The 21,311-nt window shown below is 45.2% G+C and overlaps 1 protein-coding gene across 2 annotated transcripts in view; it reads left to right on the top strand.

Moving 5' to 3' along the window:
- Positions 1 to 21,311, top strand: part of ATR (ATR checkpoint kinase) — a 247,690-nt gene that overhangs the window by 72,132 nt on the left and 154,247 nt on the right. For both annotated transcript variants that reach the window (XM_073579101.1, XM_073579100.1), the window contains exons 11-20: positions 590 to 780; positions 996 to 1,096; positions 1,174 to 1,345; positions 1,674 to 1,844; positions 1,998 to 2,192; positions 3,129 to 3,314; positions 3,400 to 3,492; positions 4,312 to 4,442; positions 4,529 to 4,672; positions 17,749 to 17,842. In XM_073579101.1, coding sequence (XP_073435202.1) covers positions 590 to 780; positions 996 to 1,096; positions 1,174 to 1,345; positions 1,674 to 1,844; positions 1,998 to 2,192; positions 3,129 to 3,314; positions 3,400 to 3,492; positions 4,312 to 4,442; positions 4,529 to 4,672; positions 17,749 to 17,842 — 1,478 coding nt within the window. The remainder of the gene's footprint in view (positions 1 to 589; positions 781 to 995; positions 1,097 to 1,173; positions 1,346 to 1,673; positions 1,845 to 1,997; positions 2,193 to 3,128; positions 3,315 to 3,399; positions 3,493 to 4,311; positions 4,443 to 4,528; positions 4,673 to 17,748; positions 17,843 to 21,311) is intronic.

Below are 21,311 nucleotides of genomic sequence, written 5' to 3'. Positions count from 1 at the left end.
CAAACTTCTTCCAGTTAAGGATTATGGAGGCCACTGTGCTCTTAGGAACCTTGAGTACAGCAGAAATTCTTTTGTAACATTGGCCAGATGTGTGCCTTGCCACAATTCTGTCTCTGAGCTCCTTGGCCAGTTCCTTTGACCTCATGTTTCTCATTTGGTCTGACATGCACTGTGAGGTCTTATATGGACAGGTGTGTGCCTCTACAAATCATGTCCTATCAGTTTAAGTACACACAGCTGGACTCCAATGAAGGAGTAGAACCATCTTAAGGAGGATCACAAGGAAATGGACAGCATGTGATTTAAATATGAGTGTCTGAGCAAAAGGTCTGAATACTTATGACCAAATTATATTTCAGTTTTTCTTTTTTAATAAATTTGCAACATTTTCTACATTTCTGTTTTTTTCAGTCAAGATGGGGTGCAGAGTGTACATTAATGAGAAAAAAAAATGAACTTTTTTGAATTTACCAAATGGCTGCAATGAAACAAAGAGTGAAAAATTTAAAGGGATCTGAATACTTTCTGTACCCACTGTATATGACCAGCTTTAGTCTGGGTTTTTTCTAATGAAAAATTGTTTTTCTAGCATTCATAGAAAATATTCCCGACTTGTTTACACACCTAAATGTCCAGAGAGATGAGCAGGATTTAAGAGCTATGATTGAGACCTTACTGACCCTCATGGAAGATCCAGATAAGGATGTCAGAATAGCATTCAGTGGGAACATCCGATATGTCTTGGAGTCAATAAACTGTGAAGAAGGGAGCTTAAATGAGGTACGGACGTTTAGGAATATGTGAGTCCAAGGTCCTCTAATGCTGGGACTTTACGAAGTGGATAATGGCTTATTATAAGGCACTGGCCGATACATGTATGTCGCTATGGAGCTTCATATATTGATCTCTTATAAAAATGTAACAGAATTTTTATGCTATATGTATTATTCTTGTTTTTCAATATAATTATTTTATTTTGCACCTCGGCAATACAGCTGTTAGTTGGTAGAATAAAGAAGGCATATACCAATGCTAAATTGGCAAGAGATAACGAAATGAAGGACACGCTTATACTCACAACCGGAGACATAGGCCGGTAAGTATAGGAAATCGCGATTTATGAGTGCACGAAAAACCTAATTTTACCTAAAATGTCTTTTCTATACCTTTCAGAGCTGCTAAGGGAGACCTGGTGCCATTTGCTCTATTACACCTGTTACATTGTCTTTTATCCAAATCTACATCAGTTGCTGGAGCTTCCTACACTGAAATTCGATCACTGGCAGCTGCAAAATCTATGCGCTTGCAGGACTTTTTCAGCCACTATAAAAAACCTATATGCAAGGTGAGAATGTGTCTTTGCGTATAAGCATTTTTTTATATTGTAAATTAAATCTGTATACCTGCAAATACCACCATAACACTAATCATTTATCAGCCTGTTAAGGGACTCGCCATTGATTGATCATCCTCCAAGGAAGCTGTGCGAAGAGTGGGTCCCTCCATACATGCGGAAACCGCTTTGTGTGGGGTTGTTTAATGGCAGACATTTATGGCGAAGCTCTAGGATATGCCATAAATATCTGTCCCCAGACAGCTCATATTAAAATTGCTAAAAAGAAAATAAAACCTAGCAATTACCTATATTTAGTAATTACTTTCTTGTCATCAAGTTTCTTGTAGAGTCCCTTCACTCCAGCCAGCAAGCCCTGCTGTCTGGCACACCGGGGCGCAGCAGCGACATGCAGAAGCAGGAGGCAGTACATCACAGAGAAGTCGCCTTGGAAATCTTGTCTGAAATTGCGAACGTATTTGATTTTCCAGATCTCAACCGCTTTTTAACAGTAAGGATTTTCTGTTTTATTTTCTCAAGTCCTTGTTATGTGTTTTGTATATTGTGATTTACGTGCTTTTAATAGCTACAGTGTATTTATTGTACATTTAAATATTCAGTGATTCTTAATTTCTTCTGTATTGTGTCTTTTTTCTTTAAACAGAAGACATTGCAGCTTTTGCTTCCATATCTTGCTGCCAAAGCCAGCCCAGGAGCTTCAGCATTAATCCGAACAATTGCCAAGCAGCTGAATGCTAATCGCAGAGAGATCTTGATCAATAACTTCAAGTACATCTTCTCTCACCTCGTGTGTTCCTGCACCAAGGATGAACTTGAAAAGTCTCTTCACTATCTGAAGGTATGTGGCAATATTAATATGCCTGCTGGATTTTATGTGATGTTTGAGGTATTTTATCCCAAAGCATTTTAGGCACATCCAAAAGAAGGACCAGACCTCGTGCCCCCATTGGTGCTCTAAATCCAGGTCAAGTGGGGGAAAGATAGCTATTGTTTCTACAATGGAAGTGTATGGCTCTATCTAAAGGTGTCTGAGGCTAGCTTCACATCTTTGTTTAGGATTATGTTCTTGGCTTATAACAATGGCACCTCAGGTACCCCATTGACTATATTGGGGTCTATTGGGTTTGCCACTGCCTTTTTTAAGAAATCTATGACAAAGGCTCCAAACTAGTCTAGTCTAAAGGCCCTTTTACATTTAGCGATACACCAGCGATCCGTGCATCGCTAAATGATCGCTAGTGAGCTTTCACACAGAAAGATCTCACAGCGATGCAGCAGCGACGCAGCGCACGATACTCACCTTTAACATACAGTGATCCTGACGTCCTCCCGCCCGCCTCCACGCGTCGCTCGTCTCACACAGCAGGAAGCACCCGACGAGAAATGGAGCCGCCTGATCAGCGATGGACAGCGGGGGAGCCGGTCAGAGGTAAGTATCACACATAGCGATATTGCTATAACATCACAAAATCAGTGACGTTTTAGCGATATTGCTAGCGATATCGCTATGTGTAAAACCCCCTTAAGTAGAGTGGCCAAACAATCAAGCAAAAGGGACTCTACATTTGTCTTTGAAGTTTAATTTGTCTTGCTGCAAACTTCACTTTTGGTGGTCTTTGCTTGTTTCCTTCTGTTTGTCCTATGATTTTATCTCTGCAGCATGTGTATTGTGCACAATAGTAAGAGGAGGAACAAATCTAAAAGCACAATTTACAATGTATTACTAGCAACATTTTATTATATATTTGTGGTAATCCTTGACTTGAATATGCAGAATGAGACGGAGATAGAGCTGGGCAGCTTGCTTAGACAAGACTACCAGGGACTACACAATGAGCTGCTGCTGCGACTCGGGGAGCATTACCAGCAGGTGTTCAATGGGCTGTCAATATTGGCTTCCTTCGCATCCAGTGATGATCCTTACCAGGGACCTAGGAACATTACTAAACCTGAAATAATGGTAAGAGATTAGTAAATTGTAGAAATACAAGATTCAGAGCAATGAGACGGCCCTATAAGACATTGTACGTTGCTTTATTTTGCAGGCTCATTATTTACAACCCAAACTACTAGGAATCCTGGCTTTTTTTAATATGCATTTATTGAGTTCCAGTATTGGCATTGAAGAAAAAAAGATGGTGAGATTTTTATTGCAAATAATGGTGGGGTTTTTTTGCACGATAAAAATAAGTTAAATGCAGGATAGCTAAAAATCATATATCATTAGAGCTGCATTTCTGGGAACGCAACTGATCGCTAGTATCAGGGTCGAAACCAGATGTCAGTAGTTTGGATGTAGTGGCAGTGAAGCATGTGTGTGCTGCTCAGTATAATTATATAATCGTTACAGAATCGGCAAAATTCTATGGGCCCAATTCTTCAAAACCAGCATTATTCACTCCGGTCGTGATGAGGAGGTATGCTATGGTTAGACGCTCTTGATACATGAATCAGGAACTTGGGATGAGTGGTGTTCACCTCTATGTGCACCTCGCCTTAAATCATACGCCATTCCCTGCTTGAGTATGATTGTTGGGTTAAGTAACTGTGCCGCGCATCGTAAATTTGATGAGCTGCAGTCGCTATATCTGCCTTTTCTGCCCCAGCTATGCCCACTTTGTTGAGAACCAAAATTCGAATGCATCCTCAAGTTGAGACAAAATTCTCCAAGCTTTTTATTCTGGTGTAAAAGCTTTGATAAATCTGGCCCATTGAATGTTGGCTATTACTATGAAAATGAGGCATAGTATATTCTTACACACATACTACGCCTCAAGATCTTGGCTGCAGTGACCAAATTGCATTTCAGCTCCCTGCTGTGGAGCAGTTTAGCTTTATTCTAGTATCATGAAATTTGCAGTTGCTATGCCAGTTCCAACAATGAAGAAAATCAGCCATCTTCGTTATATTGTTATTTAGAATTGTGCAGATTCTGAGCAATGTTTTGCTATTCTCAGGCCTTGAGCAGCCTGGTCTCTCTGATGAAACTCATGGGACCCAGACACATTAGTTCTGTACGAGTAAAGATGATGACGACCCTAAGGACTGGCCTTAGATATAAGGAGGATTTTCCTGAGCTGTGTTGCAGGTAGTATGTCATATTAGTCTATTAAGTTATATTGAAGATTATGAGCATAATGAGCTATATTTTGTGTTCTTTATGATATTTTTTAGGTTATGGGACTTGTTTGTGCGATGCCTGGACCAGGCGTACCTGGGCTCTCTTCTCAGTCATGTAATAGTTGCTTTACTGCCCCTCTTACATATCCAGCCTAAAGAAACTGTGGCTATTTTTCATTACCTAATTGTGGAGAACAGGTATGGTGGACCAGTGGCTTCAGTATACGCAATATATGCTTTCATACAATTTCAGTACATTACTTTAACCCCTTAAACCTCAGAGCTTTTTCGGTTTTGCGTTTTTCACTCCCCTTTTTCACAGAGCCATAATTTTTTTATTTTTCCATCAATATGGCCGTGTGAGGGCTTGTTTTTTGCTGGACGAGTTGTACTTTTGAACGACACCATTGGTTTTACCATGTTGTGTACTAGAAAACGGGAAAAAAATTCCAAGTGCAGAGAAATTGCAAAAAAGGTGCAATCACACACTTGTTTTTTGTTTGGCTTTTTTGCTAGGTTCACAAAATGCTAAAACTGACCTGCCATTATGATTCTCCAGGTCATTACGAGTTCATAGTGTATATCGTAGCACAACCGTGTAGTGGTGCACAAGCAGGTTCACAGGCCAGTATATAAAGAAGTAGAACTTGGCACTAAACTTAAAGGGAATCTGTCACCCCATTTTTCGAGTATCAGCTGCCGGCACCGTCATCAGGGGCTTGTCTACAGCATTCTGTAATACTGTAGATAAGCCCCCGATGTAACCTGAAACAGAAGAAAAATGAGTTATATTATACTCACCGGGGGGCGGTCCGGTTTTGGTCCGATGGTTGTTGCAGTCCGGCGCCTCCCATCTTCTAACGGTGACGTCCTCTTCTTTGCTGCCTGTCGTGGCTCTGCCCTTTTGAGGGCAATGCAGAATACTGCAGTGCCCTCAACAGGGCAGAGCAGTGCGCCTGCGCAGGAGCCATGACGGGAAGCAAAGAAGAGGACGTCACCGTTAGAAGATGGGAGGCGCCGGACCGCAAAACCCATCGGACCAAGACCGGACCGCCCCTGGGTGAGTATAATATAACTCATTTTTCTTATCTTTCAGGTTACGTCGGGGCTTATCTACAGCATTACAGAATGCTGTAGATAAGCCCCTGATGGTGGTGCCGGCAGCTGATACTCGAAAAATGGAGTGACTGACAGATTCCCGTTAATATGAAAATCCAGAGGTAATTTTAATGCAGTCCATTCAATATGACAGAAACGTTTCGGTCCCAAATGGATCTTAGTCAGTCCGACTGCTTAAAGGAGAAAATATAGGAAGTGAGTATACATTAACTCGTTACAGCATGCCTGTAGAATTGACAGGTAGGTGTGGGTCAGAAGAACCCTACACACAATTACAATGGATATGTGAAGGAGGGAGAGCCCTGCCTGCACCAACGTGGCGTCCACCGCTTGTCGGATCCGTAACCTGTAACGAGTTAATGTATATTCGCCTCCTATATTTTCTCCTTTAAGCAGTCGGACTGACTAAGGTCCATGTGGGACTGAAACTTTTGTTTTGGTGGATTTCCGGCGTGATTGCCGGAAGCGCTTGTTAAATGTCTTTGTCATTATTTGACAGCAACATTTAACGGGTTAATAGCCGCGGGTGGATCGCGATTCCGCTCACGGCTATTGCGGGCTCATGTCCGCTGTTCAAAACAGCTATGTGCTGGATAAGATGTGGGCTCACCATAGGAGCCTACATCAAAGAGAGGGAGTCCGACATTGGCGTAAATGTATACCCGATGACGAAAGGGGTTAATATGTAATTTTTAATTCTTTGTTTTACCATAATTTATATGGGGGTATGGAGGGGATTGTGGTTGGGTTGTTGTTTTTGTGATTGTGAAGTATTTCTCCTTCGCCTCTTTGGGGGACACAGGACCATGGGTGTTATGCTGCTGCCAATAGAAGGCTGATACTAAGTGAATACAAAAAGATTATCTCCTCCTCTGCAGTATACACCCACAGGAGTCCAGTCAAACCAATTCAGGCTTAGTGTTTGGTCTTCAGACAACAATTTTTTATTTTTACTTTTTATTTTTTATTCTTATTCCTTTTAATGGATTACAGAGGCGACGGATCCCTTTAGGGTTCCGATCTCCCCAAACCAACAACAGGTGGGAACGTGGACTGTCGCCTCCACGTATCCCCTCCTGCAACATTGAAAGGTATGACTGAGCTCTCTTTAGGGGCGACGGGTTCCTTCAGGGGTCCGATTTCCCTACGCCTACAACAGACGGGAACATGGAGTGTCGTCTCCATGTACCCTCTTCTGAAGCCAGGCTTATTACAGCCGTACCAACAGCCCTGCTCTATTCTAGGTGAGTTACTGTCAGAGTCCATGGCTTCACTAGCTAAAGCGATTGAGTCCCTCCAAGATCCCTCCACGGGTCGAGGCATTCGTCTACCTGTCTTTGAAGGTTCCTCTACTACACGGGGACTGTCAGCCAGCAGGGGCCGCTCTCAGTCTCAAAATACACAGGCATCTAGGAAACGGACCCATAGTGCGTCTCCCGGGTTCTCTCTCACCTCTGCATCCATGAGGTTCGTTTCTTGATCACCTTCACCTGGGGTTTGCAGCGGCCAGAACTCGGAGTACGAGTCTGACGGGTCTCTCGACCTGGACTCGCCGAAGTATCAGGTGACGTGGATACTCTCATTGAGGTTGTCAACCAGACTTTGAATGTTGAAGAGGACTCTATCTCTGCCTCAGATCGCGTGGTGTCCTTCAAGAGGACCCAAGTTTCAAGACATAGTTCAGAGTCATAGGACAGAAGCCTCTTGAGGCGAGATACCCTTTTTCATCTGATTTGTGGAAGGAGTGGGCTGAATCCCCTCCAGTAGATCAACCTGTATCTCGTCTGAACTCCAAAACCCTCCTATCCTTACCAGATGGATCCTCGATTTAAAATCCCACGGACCGTCAGATAGAGAATCTTGCTCGCTCAGTTTTTGAAGCCTCAGGCTCTGCACTTTCCCCCTCCTTTGCCGCGGCATGGGTAGCTAAAGCGATGGTCTCCTGGGTGGATACCCTGACCAAAACCATTCAGGACAGTAACCTTCCCCCGGAGGCAGCAAATCTGGCCAGTCAGATCTCCCTGGCCGGGGACTATTTGGTGCACGCTTCCTTGGATGCGGCTAACTGTGCTGCACTGGCAGTATCAAACGCCATCTCCATCAGAAGGGCACTGCGGCTCATGGAATGGCGAGCGGTCTCTGCTTCCAAAAAGTCCCTAACCTCTCTGCCTTACCAGAGCAGTCGTTTATTTGGAGAGAAGCTGGATCAGCTTATCTCTGACGCAACAGGAGAGAAAAGTAAATTCCTTCCCCAGGAAAGGACCAGGCGATCCTTTAGCCATCTGCAACAGACTCGTTTCCGGTCCTTACGCAGCAATCCTGGTTGGTCCACTACAACCGCCTCTTCCGGATCGGGGTGCTCTCCGCGCAGGGACAGGGGCCCCCAGGTTTTGTATAAGCCCAACCAGTCGTGGAAGAGTCGACCCAAACAGTCCAGATCTAAGGGATTCAGGTCCCATAACTTCTCGGCTCAATGACTCGTGGCATTATCCGGTCGACACCTGCGGCCGCCTACTCCTGTTTCGTCATGCCTGGCTCTCTGTCTTTCACAACAAATGGGTCAGGGACCAGGTATCCTCCGTATACAAAAGAGAATTTTTTTTCTCGCCCTCCGCCATGGTTCTTACCCTCTCATCCCCACGAAACAGAGGCACGGACAGGGTGCTTTTACCGAGCCATCCATTCACTACGCCAAGGGGGTCATCATCCCGGTCCCAGAAAACGAGACGTTCTATTGGTTCTACTCGAATCTATTTGTGGTTCCGAAGGACGGAACGGTGTGGCCCATTCTGGACCTGAAACTTCTAAACGAGTTTGTCAAGGTCCAGCACTTCAGGATGAAGGCCCTCCGTTCGCTCATCACCTCGATTGAGAAGGGGGAGTTCCTAGCATCCATCGACTTCCGGAATGCTTATCTCCATATCCCGATCTTTCCCCCTCACCAGAATTTCCTGCACTTCGCTGTTCACAAGGAGCATTTCCAGTTCACAGCCTTGCCCTTCGGCCTCGCCACCGCTCCCACAGTGTTCACAAAGGTCATGGCAGCCGTCCTGTCCATTCTGCACTCTCGGGTCATGGTCGTTTTGCCATACTTAAACTACCTCCTAATCAAAGGACCGTCCTTCCAAGCCTGCACGGAGTGTGTGCGTATCACTTTGGATACTCTTTCTCACCTGGGCTGGCTGATAAATTTAAACAAGTCTTCCCCCATTCCAGATCAGCAGATAACCTTTTTAGTGATGTTCCTGGACACCTTCCGAGGGTTGGCGATTCTCCCTCGAGGCAAGATCTTAACCCTTCAACAGGGAACCAGGTCACTTTGTCGCCCATTCCCTCATTCCATCCAATTCAGCATGGGGGTCCTGGGCAAAACGGTGGCAGCTATGGAAGCTGTTCCCTTCGCCCAGCTACACCTCCGTCCTCTGCAGCATGCACTTCTGGCGGCCTGTTACAGGAAACCGTTCTCCCTCGACTGGCTGTGCCGGTTGTCCCCGCGGTTCAAGCATGCGCTCAGGTGGTGGATGTTGCGGTCTTTCCTCAACCAGGGGAAATTCTTTCTTTCGGTTCAATGGCTGATGGTCTCTACCGATGCCAGTCTTCTCGGCTGGGGGGTTGTCTTCCGTCACCACATTACCCAGGTGCGCTGGTCTTCTCCGGAATCGCGTCTTCCGATCAAAGTTCTGAAGATTCGGGCGATCCTGTATTCCTGCAGCTGTTCCATCATCTTCTGGTGGGCGTCCCATTCGAATACAACTGGACAATGCCACGGCTGTGGCATATGTCAACTGTCAAGGAGGCACCCGCAGCAGGGCGGTGATGCACGAGGTGGAACACATTCTCTGATAGGCCGAGAGGAACCATTCGGTCATTTCAGCAGTTCACATCCTGGGAGTGGAAAACTGGGCGGCAGACTTCCTCAGCTGTCAGGGTCTCGCCTCGGGAGAGTGGGCACTTCATCTGGAGGTCTTCCAACAGATCTGTCATCGCTGGGGGACTCCGGATATGGATCAAATAGCGTCAGGATTAAACACTAAGGTGCCCGAGTTCATAGCTCAATCTCGGAATCCAGAAGCCATTGGGGCGGATGCACTGGTTCTTCCGTGGCGTCAGTTATGTCTTCCATACGTGTTTCCCCTGCTTCCGGGGGTCATCAGGAAGATCAAGGCGGAGGGGTTTCCACTGATCCTAGTCACTCCGGACTGGCCACGCCGGGTGTGGTCTGCGGAGTTGGTGCAGCTTGTCGTCGACGTTCCCTGGCAACTACCAGATCGACCAGATCTGCTCTTCCAAGGCCCGATTTGCCACCAGAAATCAGGGGCCCTGTGTTTAATAGCTTGGTTGTTGAATCCTGGGTCCTGGGTCCACCATGATTAGCGACCAGAAGCCTGCATCAGTACGCATCTATCACCACACCTGGAAAGCCTTTTTTGCATTGTGCAGAGAGCGCGGGTGTCCTCTCGTCTTCTCCATCCCAACCATTTTGGAGTTCCTCCATACTGGCCTGGATTCAGACCTGGCGCTTAGCTGCCTCAAGGGTCAGACCTTATCTGTTTTGTTCCAGCACAGGATTGCTTCCATACTGCAAGTGAGGACTTACATGGGAGACCCCTGGAATGAATTACCCCCCTATAAAATGCCGTTGGGTGCCTGGGACCTTAACTTGGTCCTGGATGTTCTACAGGAGACGCCTTTCGAACCGCTGCAAGATGCCTTGCTGACCTACCTTTCTTGGAAGGTCGCCTATTTTGTCGTGGTTACATCAGTCAGGCGGGTCTCGGAGCTAGCCGCCCTGTCTGGTCGAGCTCCTTTCCTAATTTTCCACCAGGACAAGGTGGTTCTCAGGCTGTCTCTGGCCTTCTTGCCCAAGGTGGCCTCCTCTTTCCACCTTAACAAGGACATTGTCCTGCCCGACACCAGTGCACCGTGTTGAGAGGGCTCTTCACACTCTGGATCTGGTGAGAGCTCTCAGAAGGTATGTCTCGCGCACAGCGTCCTTCCATAAGTCGAACGCCTTATTCGTTCTTCCTGAGGGTCACAAGAAGGGAATAGCCGCTTCAAAGTCCACAATAGCTAGGTAGATACGCTTGGCTATTCAGGAGTCCTACCGTGTCAGAGGCAGGCCTATCCCAGCAGGGATTAAGGCACACTCCACTCGGTCGGTGGGCACTTTTGAGCCATTAGGCACCAGGCATCAGTGGAACAGGTTTGCAAGGCTGCGACTTGGTCCAGTCTGCATACATTCTCGAAGCACTACAATATTCACACTCGGGCTTCCGCGGACGCGGGCTTGGGCAGACTGATCTTGCAGGCGGTGGTAGCTCATCTCTAGACAGTTGGTACGTGGGGTTTGATCTGTTATGTTGGTTCCCCACCCAGGGACTGCTTTAGGACGTCCCATGGTCCTGTGTCCCCCAATGAAGCGAATGAGAAACATGGAGTTTTGTGTACTCACCATAAAATCCTTTTCTCTGTGCTATTCATTGGGAGACACAGCACCCACCCTGTTAGCCTGATTTGATGTTTATGATTTCCTACTGCTTTGTCACTGAACTGGTTCGGCTGGAGCCAGTGTGTGGGTGTATACTGCAGAGGAGGAGCTAATCTTTTTGTATTCACTTAGTGTCAGCCTCCTAGTGGCAGTAGCATAACACCCATGGTCCTTTGTCCCCCAGTGAGTAGCTCGGAGAAAAGGATTTTACAATGAGTACACAAAAATCCCTGTTTTCATTTCTTTTTTGTCCCTCTTGTACTCTGCTGTTGCTTTCGTCATTCTACTGCTAGATAATTTAACCCCTTTCTGACAGAGGACGTACTATCCCATCCATGTGACCTGGGGCTTACTGCCCATGGACGGGATAGTACGTCATGGGCAATCAGCCGCGCTCATGGGGGGAGAGCGGCTGATTTCGGCCGGTTGTCAGCTGATTCTCACAGCTGACACCCGACACTAAGTGCCAGGAGTGGTCACGGACCGCACTTTAACTCCCGGAACACTGCGATCAAACTTGATCGCAGCGTTCTAGAGTCGGCAGAGGGCACTACACAGCCCCTCTGCCTTTGGATCGGAGACCCCGCGGCATGACGCGGGGTCCCGATCGCTGCCATGGAGACCTGATGTCATGACGAGATCCAGGTCTCCAGACCTGAGAGACTTCCTCTCATGTGCAGTGATGACCAGGAAGTCTCTCAGGTTAGTGTTTAGAAGCTGCAGCGCTGACCGCTTCTTTAGCATGCAGATCTGCATGCTATAGAAGCGATCAGCCTGCACAAAATGAGGGTCCCATAGTGGGACAAAGTGTAAAAGTAAGAATTAAAAAAAAAAAAAAATTTAAATTTTAAAAGAAAAAAATCAATATTTATTCCATCAATAAATAATTATTTGAATTAAAAAAATTCTAAACAATAAAAATACACATATTTGGTATCGCTGCGTCCGTAACGATCCGACCTATAAAACTGTCTCGCTAGTTAACCCCCTTAGTGAACACCATTAAAAAAACAAGGCAAAAAAACAATGCTTTATCATCATACCACCGAACAAAAATTGGAATAACATGCCATCAAAAAGACGGCTATAAATAAACGTGGTACCGCAGAAAACAAACCACCATATAGCTCCATTACCGGAAAAATAAAAAGTTATAGCTCTTAGAATAAAGGGATGCAAAAATCATTATATTTTATATAAAATAGTTTTTATTCTATAAAAGAGCCAAAATCTAAAAAAAGATATAAATGAGGTATCACTGTCATACTAGCGGTATAAACGCCGCCCCCCCCCCCAAAAAAAAAAAAAGAAAAAGAAAAAAGAAATTCATGAATTGCTGGTTCTCCCTCTCAAAAATCGGAAAAAAGAGCGATCAAACAAGACCTCGCATGACTCTGTGGGCCAGAATATGGAAAAATTATAGCTCTCAAAATGTGGTGATGTAAAAACTATTTTTTGCAATACAAAGCGTCTTTTAGTGTGTGACACCTGCCAAACATGAAAACCTGCTATAAATAGTAAATAAAAAAAACCCTTTATCACCTCCTTAGAAAGGGAAAAATAATAAAATAAAAATAATGTATTTATTTCCATTTTCCCATTAGGGTTGGTGTTAGGATTAGGGTTGGGCCTAAAGTTAGGATTGGAGCTAGAGTTGGGGTTAGGGTTTGGATTAGAGTTGGGATTAGGGTTAGGCTTCGGGGTGTGTTAGGATTAGGTGTGTGTTGGGGTTAGAGTTGGAGTTAGAATTGGGGGGTTTCCATTGTTTACGCACATCAGGGGCTCTCCACACGCGACATGGTGTCTGCTCTCAATTCCAGCCAATTTTGCTTTGAAAAGTCAAACGGCGCTCCTTCCCTTCTGAGCTCTGCCACGCGCCCAAACAGTGGTTTACCTGCATTTATGGGGTATCAGCATACTCAGGACAAATTGCACAACAACTTTTTGGGTCCAATTTCTCCTTTTACCCTTGGGAAAATAAAAAATTGGGGGCGAAAATTTCATTTTTGTGAAAAAATATGATTTTTTATTTACACGGCTCTAGATTATAAAATTCTGTGAAGCACTTGGGGGTTCAAAGTGCTCATCACACATCTAGATAAGTTCCTTAGGGGGCCTGCTTTCCAAAATGGTGTCCCTTGTGGGAGGTTTCCACTGTTTAGGCTCATCAGGGACTCTCCAAACGCGACATGGCGTCCGATCTCAATTCCAGCTAATTTTGCTTTGAAAAGTCAAACAGCGCTCCTTCCCTTCCGAGGTGTGCCATGCGCCTAAACAGTGGTGTGCCTGCATTTATGGGGTATCAGCATACTCAGGACAAATTGCACAACAACTTTTTGGGTCAAATTTCTCCTGTTACCCTGGGAAAATAAAACAAATTGGCGCTGAAGTCAATTTTTTTGTGGAAAAAAAAGTTAAATGTTCATTTTTTATTAAACATTCCAAAAATTCCTGTGACACACCTGAAGGGTTAATAAACTTCTTGAATGTGGTTTTGAGCACCTTGAGGGGTGCAGTTTTTAGAGTGGTGTCACTTTTGGGTATTTTCTATCATATAGACCCATCAAAGTGACTTCAAATGTGATGTGGTCCTTAAAAAAAAAAAAAAAAAAAAAAAAAAAAAAAGGTTAAATTTTAACCCTTATAATTTCCTAGCGAAAAAAAATGTTGGTTCCAAAATTGTGCTGATGTAAAGTAGACATGTGGGAAATGTTACTTAAGTATTTTGTGTGACATATCTCTGTGATTTAAGGGCATGAAAATTAAAAGTTGGAAAACTGCAAATTTCTCAAAATTTTCACCAAATTTCCACTTCTCCTACGCTTCATTGGCGGACACAGAGACAGTGGGTGTTATGCTGCTTGCCACTAGGAGGACACTAAGTAAACCAGAAAAAAAGTTAACTCCTCCCCTGCAGTATACACCCTCTCGCTGGATGAGATATCTCCAGTTCATGCTTAGTGTCTGTAGGAGGCACTTGGGTCTGGTTTCAGACCCCACCGTTTTTATTTTATTTTTTATTTTTCTGTAAATTTTTATTTTTTAATTAACGGAGTGAAGGGGGCGACGGTTCCTTTCTATGGCCCGCTCTCCCCCGAACCAACAACAGGCAAGCACGCGGAGTATACCTCCCCGTACACTTTCCTGCAACGTTTGGGGCTGATTCCTGTAGCAATTTTGGCGATGATCCTCACGACCGGAATTCGGGATTCCATGGACAGCGCTTACGGATATGAGGGCAGGCACAATGGAGAAGACTGGACAGCACTTGCGTAGGCCCTGAATCAGCCCCATAGCTCTCCATCCCCCTATCATAGGGAGGATCGATTGAGCATGGCCCCTTTAAAAACTCCTCCAGCTCTGCTACATCAGCCCAGGAGATGAGAGCCTGCATGGATGGCCAGACAGTGCCGAGCACTGGAGTTGAGGTATGGGGTCGGGTCCTGGCCCCCGGGAGAAGCGCCCCCCCCCCCCCCCCCCCCCGCAGCGCTACCGGGGGTAGCCCGTAAAAATGTAGTCCCCGGCTTTCGGGCCTGCTAGGCCGCAATTTTAATAGCCCAGCCCCACCTACCGCGGGTAGGCTCAGAAATTTAGCCCCCGGCTTTTCCGACCTACTAGGCTGCAATTTGAATAGCGCCGCCCACGCTATTATCGTCGCCCCCTCGCCCTGGCGCCTCTCATCCCTGACGAGACGTGCAATTATAATCTCGGGGGCCATATCCTTTTACCTCAGCCTGCTCTGGAAGCTGTGAGGCAAGCATTCTGCCGGATACCGGGTGACACCGCAGGGCCACTGCTATTCCTCCCGGGGGACACAGCATAGGACCGGGTAAGCTGCATCTGCCCTCAGATTAAAGCTTAACCCCCTTCCCGGCACGTTCCCTGCAGCAGACTCTGCCGTTAACCCTTTCAGGAGCGCTATGTCTCAATCTAAGGAGGCTAGACAGGTGGCTAAAAAGCACACTGCATTTTTTACCGTGTACCACTTGCAAGTCTGCCCTACCCAGTGCACAGACTAATCCGTTATGCACTGACTGCGACCCGGCCTGCGCCCCGACCTGTGCTCAATCGCCCCTCGCCGCCGCTGCTGAGGGGCCTCCTGCGTTTAGTACCCCTGAGTGGGCTGCGTCCCTGTCACAGTCGGTGGAGTCTCTGACCCAGTCTATATTCTCCCTCCGGGAGGACTCTTTTTAAGCCAGAAGGTGCCCTGTGTCCAGGCGTATCTATCACCGCACCTGGAAAATCTTCTTTTCATGCTGCAAGGATCATGGTCGATCTCCTCTGGTGTTCTCCATTCCGGCCATATTTGAGTTCCTTCAATCCGGATTAAACTCAGGCCTCGCACTTACCTCACTCAAGGGCCAAATTTCTGCCTTGTCAGTGCTTTTCCAACACAAAATTGCCACCAAACCTCAGGTCAAGTCATTCATTCAAGGAGTTTTCCATGTGGCACCTCCTTATAGAAGGCCTTTGGAATCATGGGACCTTAACCCGGTTCTCGGGGCCTTACCGGAGGTCCCTTTCGAACCGCTACAGGACGTGTCATTGACCGTCCTCTCTTGGAAGGTGGTCTTTCTAGTGGCAATTACGTCAATCAGATGAGTTTCGGAATTGGCAGCCCTGTCCTGCCGCTCTCCGTTCCTGAATTTTCATCAGGACAAGGTAGTTCTCAGGACGTCCCCATCCTTTTTACCCAAGGTCGTCACCTCTTTTGTTCGGCGCCAGTCCATCGCATTGAGAAGGCCCTCCACACCCTGGATGTGGTTAGGGCGCTGAGACGGTACATCTCGCGGACGGCTCCCTTCCGCAGGTCAGATGCCCTGTTCATACTTCCAGAGGGGCATAGGAAGGGTCTAGCCACTTCAAAGGCAACGCTAGCCAGGTGGATTCGCTCAGCGATTCAGGAATCCTACCATGTCAGGAACGCGCCTGTCCCAGCGGGGATTAAGGCGCACTCTACCCGGTCAGTGGGCGCCTCTTGGGCCATTCAGCACCAGGCCTCGGCAGAACAGGTCTGCAAGGTTGCGACTTGGTCCAGTCTGCATACTTTTACAAAACATTACCAAATTCATTCTCAGGCCTCTGCGGATGCAGCTCTCGGCAGACGCATCCTGCAATCGGCAGTACCTCAGTGTTGACTCAGTGGTACATGGAGTATTAGCAGATGTATGCTCCCCACCCAGGGACTGCTTTAGGACGTCCCACTGTCTGTGTCCCCAATGAGGCTTAGAAGAAATAGGGATTTTTGTGTACTCACCGTAAAATCCTTTTCTCCGAGCCATTCATTTGGGGACACAGCACCCGCCCTGTTTAGCCTACTGGCTCATTTGTAGCATTCTTAGGTTTTGACATAGTTATGGTTATTGTTGACTGTTTAAGCTCCTACTGCTTTTTTCACTGAACTGGAGATATCTCATCCAGCGAGAGGGTGTATACTGCAGGGGAGGAGTTAACTTTTTTTCTGGTTTACTTGGTGTCCTCCTAGTGGCAAGCAGCATAACACCCACTGACTGTGTCCCCCAATGATTGGCTCGGAGAAAAGGATTTTACGGTGAGTACACAAAAATCCCTATTTCTTTCACAAAAAACACAAGTAATATCAAAGAAATTTTACCACTATCATGAAGTGCAATATGTCATGAGAAAATATTGTCAGAAACACCAGGATCCATGGAAGCGTTCCATAGTTATTACCTCATAAATGAACTGTGGTCAGAATTGTAAAAATTGGCCTGGTCTTTAACATGAAAACCACCCTTGGGGGTAAAGAGGTTAAAAAGCAGCTGTCACCAGGATCAGGCATTATAAATTAATGGCATGGGGATATAGGCACTGTGCTGTGAATTTGATAGGTGCTTTCACTGTAGAAATCAGCAGCTTGGTTGTTCTTTAGTCACCATTAGAATTTTTAGAGCAATAAGCTGTTCTGGGCGACACCGCTGGTATGGTCTTCATCTCTGCCACGGCCCCCTAAACCTCTTGTGTAAATATCTTCATACTGATTACAATTCCACGCTGGCCCTAAACACGCCCAGTGCTTACACAGATCAGTCTGGTTGCAGACTTCAGTAGCATGGTATCCGAACAAGCGCACCTTAACCTACCGACAGTCTTTAGGAAAGTGGCGGCATATGCGCAGATTGAGATATCATTTAACGATGATCCAAAATCTCAATCTGTAAATGTGACGCTACTTGCTTGGGGGTGTATGTGCGCATGCGCCAACACTGGCACCATTTTACTAAAGGCTGCAACCAGATAGATCTGTGCATTGACTGCCCGCGGCTACGCCGGCGCGTAACTTTAAACAGTATGACGATACTACTTACACCAGAGGCAGCTATGAGGGGCTGTGGCAGAGATGAAGACCCTATCCACAGTCCCGCCACGATGCATGAACAGCTTGTTGCACAAAAACTTCTAATGGTGATTCAAGAATAACCAGGCTGTGGATTTCTACAGTGAAGGTATCTATTAAATCAGTATAACCGCATCTTTATGCACATACCTTAAGTTTATAATGCCTGGTCCTGATTATCGGTTCTCTTTTAGACACATAACCTAGTGGTACGTTACTTGTTATCAGTTTATTAATGTTTGTTTGCTTGTTTCTTTTTCTTCTTAATGTAAAGCTGTTATAGATGTGACTTATCTCTTATGTTATTAGACATGCTGTACAAGACTTCCTCCATGAAATATATTTTCTGCCCAATCATCCCGAACTCAAGCAAATCCTGACTGTTCTCCAGGAATACCGAAAAGTAGGTCTGAAATTTTCCAGTCTATTGTTTTCTGCGGCTGCTATAAAGCATTAAGAGAATTTTGGGCACTCACAGTAAAATTTTTCTGGGAGTTTTCATGGGGGGGGGAGACACACAAGTAACATGGGTGTATGTTGCTGGCATTAGGAGGCTGACACTTGGCAAAAATGTTAGCTCCTCAGCAGGGTACACCCACCAACTGGCACGAAGCTAATCAGTTTATGAGAAATCAGTAGGAGAAGCAACACTAAAACAAACTTAAATAGGCCCAACAAAGGCACAATCAATTGAGGGTGCTGTGTCCCTCAATGAAGGCTTTGAGAAAGAGATTTTACAGTGGGTACACAAAATCCTCTTTATCGCTTCATTGTAGGACAAATGTAACCATGGGACGTACAAGAGCAGTCCCAGTGGAGGGTGTATAGAAGAACATGCCCATATCAGGACGTGTGACGTACAAACGCCGCCTGCAGAATCTTCCTGCCTTTGCTCGCATCAGTCGAGGCGTAGGTATTCACCCTGTAGAATTTGGAAAAGATATGAAGGGAAAACCAGGTAGCAGCCTTGCAGATCTGGGTCTCAGCGGCCTGGTGGCCAACGGCCCTGGAAGCCCCAACCTGCGGGTTGAGTGAGATATCATTCCCAGTGGGCTTGGTCTATTCTTGACTCTATATGCCTACCGTAGGGCAGAGTGGATAGTGGCCCTAGAAGCAGAGGTCCCTTGTAACGACTTTCAGAAATCACAAACAAGGAATTGAATCATCTGAAGGATGCTGTTCTGGAGACAGGTACCGAGGGAATAAAAGTAACAACAAAGAAAAAAAAAAATTTCCAGCTCCTTAAAAAACTTGAACTTTTATTAATCCAAAAAATTTTTTTTCCTTCATAAATTCATACGATAAAAAACTCCACAAACAGTGTGCTATAGCAGTACAAGCGACGCGTTTCGATCTATTACAGATCTTTATCAAAGCTCTGCACCTACTAATGTTCATGAACATTTAAACCATGCAGATACCAATCAGAACAGCCTAACAATGAGCTAATAATTCGGCATGTGCCCATTAGTTCCAGCTTCTAAATACTGATTCCTGATTTATTCTTGCACCATTTGTTAAAACAGACAAACATATGAGACAAAACAGTACAAATAAAAAATACAGCTTCAATAATGAAACATTGTTTCATTACGCCTGTTAAGGCTACTTGGTGCCTTGGTGTTCAGATAGTAAATCCTGAAGGCTTCACGTGTAAGGCCTGTTTCACACTTCCGTTTGTCTCCATCAGTCAAGATCCGCCGTTTTGCAAAAAAAACGGATCCGCCATTTTTTTTGGCGGATCCGTTTTTTTCACCATAGACTTGCATTATCGGCGGATCTGGACGGATGGGCATCCGTTAGATCCGTTTTTTTGCGGTTCCGCCAAGATTTTGGCGTCCGCTGACAAGACTGGACGGACAATGCAACGTTTTTCTGGCTAGCCGGATCCGCACTTTACACTGCGCATGCCCAGCAGAATCGCGTTTGCAGTAAATTTAACCCTAAATCCCGATCTGGCGGCTGAGAAAAAAAATCTTTCTCTTTCTCTCTCTCTCTTTCTCTATTTCTTCCTTCACCGGATCCATCAAAAAAACCGGTCCGGTGGCACGCGTTGATGTCCGTACGCAGGCGGATCACAACTGACAGAAAAAACTGATGTGTGAAGCAGGCCTAAGGTGGCGTCTTTTGACATCTCCTCCACGTTCAGACCTCTGAATTTTTTCTATGCTGATGACCTGCAATGATGCTAAATTCCATCTATGTTCCAAAATAAAGAACCTTGCCGCTCCCAATTTATTGCGACTGAGTTATTGTTAATGTCCCTTAAATGCTCTGTAATGCGTGTTTTTAATATGCGTTTGGTACACCCTATATATGACATATTGCAGCTTAAACAGTTTATTTTATATACTACATTTTTTGTATCGCAATTCATAGATCTTTTATTATTAAACTCTTGTGTATTTTCTTTATTTTTAAATGTTTTAGTTACTAATGCATACTTACATGTAGTACAATTTTTACTTCCACATCTATAAAAGCCCTGAGTCTCCAGCCAAGTTTTTTTTCTTGTTTTTAGAACTAAACATACTGGTAGATACAAAGGTCCCTATGGTTTTACCCCTCCTTGCCACTACATTAACGCCTTCATTCAATATTGTAGCTAGAGTCTTGTCCTCAAAGAGGATTAGCAAGAATTTATAATAGATTTTATTTGTTCAAATTGTGCACTATACTGTATGGACACATAGGGTTTATTTTTATTTTTGTTCTTATTTTCCCCATAACTCTTACCTTTAGTGGTAATAAATGTAACTAAATTATCCCTTATTTTTCTATCTGCTATACGTCTTGTTCTCTCCAACATCCAATTCGGATATTTTCGTTTTTTCAGTCACCATATCAAACTCTGATTGCACATTACTTTCATTACTACAATTTCTTTTGTGTCTTATATATTCCCCAACTGGAACTGCCTTTATAGTATGTTTCAGATGGCTGCTTGATGCCTGCAGAATCGCATTACCGCTGTAAGGTTTTTTATGGGTCTTTGTGACAATGATCTCATCTAAACCTGCTCTTTTTTTTTTGTCCAAGAGCCATGACTTTATTCTTCCATTGGCATAATCTTACAGTGGCTTGATTTTTGTGGGACAAGTTGTAGTTTTGACTGACACCTGTAAAATTGGGAAAGAAAAGAAACAAAGATCTGCCAGCCTTGTTTTTTTTTTGGGTTTAATTTTTTTTCAACATGCATTGTGTGGAAAGCATGACCTGGTAGCACAATTACATTGATGTCTAACTTGTATATAGTTTTTTAATTGTAATTAAAAAAAAAATAAACAGAAGTCGGAGGGAAGGAGCTGCACACTATTGATGAGCAAACGTGTTATGATTAGGTCACCGAGGAGGATAACCGGGGAATAAGCTAGGCAACCAGATGACCAGAAAGGTTGGTAACTTAGCATATTGCAGACCCCTAAAAATAACAACACAACTAGAATTAGCCGTGGGACGTACCTACGATACCCTAGACACCTCGACACAGCCAAAGAATTAACTAAGCCTAAAGCAAGAAAGGGGAAAGCTAGACTGCCCCGGAGTAGAAACCCAAAGGAATAGATAGCCCCCAAACATATATTGCCGATGAGGCACAAACACAGGCAGAAAATAGAGTAAGCAAATGATGGGGCCCAAACTGACTAGATAGAACAGGACAGGAAAGATACTGTCTGCAATCACGCAAAAAACCCTAAGAAAAATCCAACACGTCTGATATGCAAAAATACTGAAGCCATACGACCTTTTCCCCACTAGATCAGCATTCTGGTGTGAACTGGAAGCAAAACAAAAGATACTGATATAACAGTGGACTAGCAATACTGAACAGACTGACATAAGCTGTGACATATGGAACGGGATCCAGCAAA

This window comes from Dendrobates tinctorius, unplaced genomic scaffold, assembly GCF_039654945.1.
Source record: "Dendrobates tinctorius isolate UK_male_01 unplaced genomic scaffold, ASM3965494v1 ptg000060l, whole genome shotgun sequence".
NCBI lineage: Eukaryota > Metazoa > Chordata > Amphibia > Anura > Dendrobatidae > Dendrobates > Dendrobates tinctorius.
Note: the sequence above shows the minus strand (reverse complement) of the source record. Positions and strands in the feature narration are given on the sequence as shown.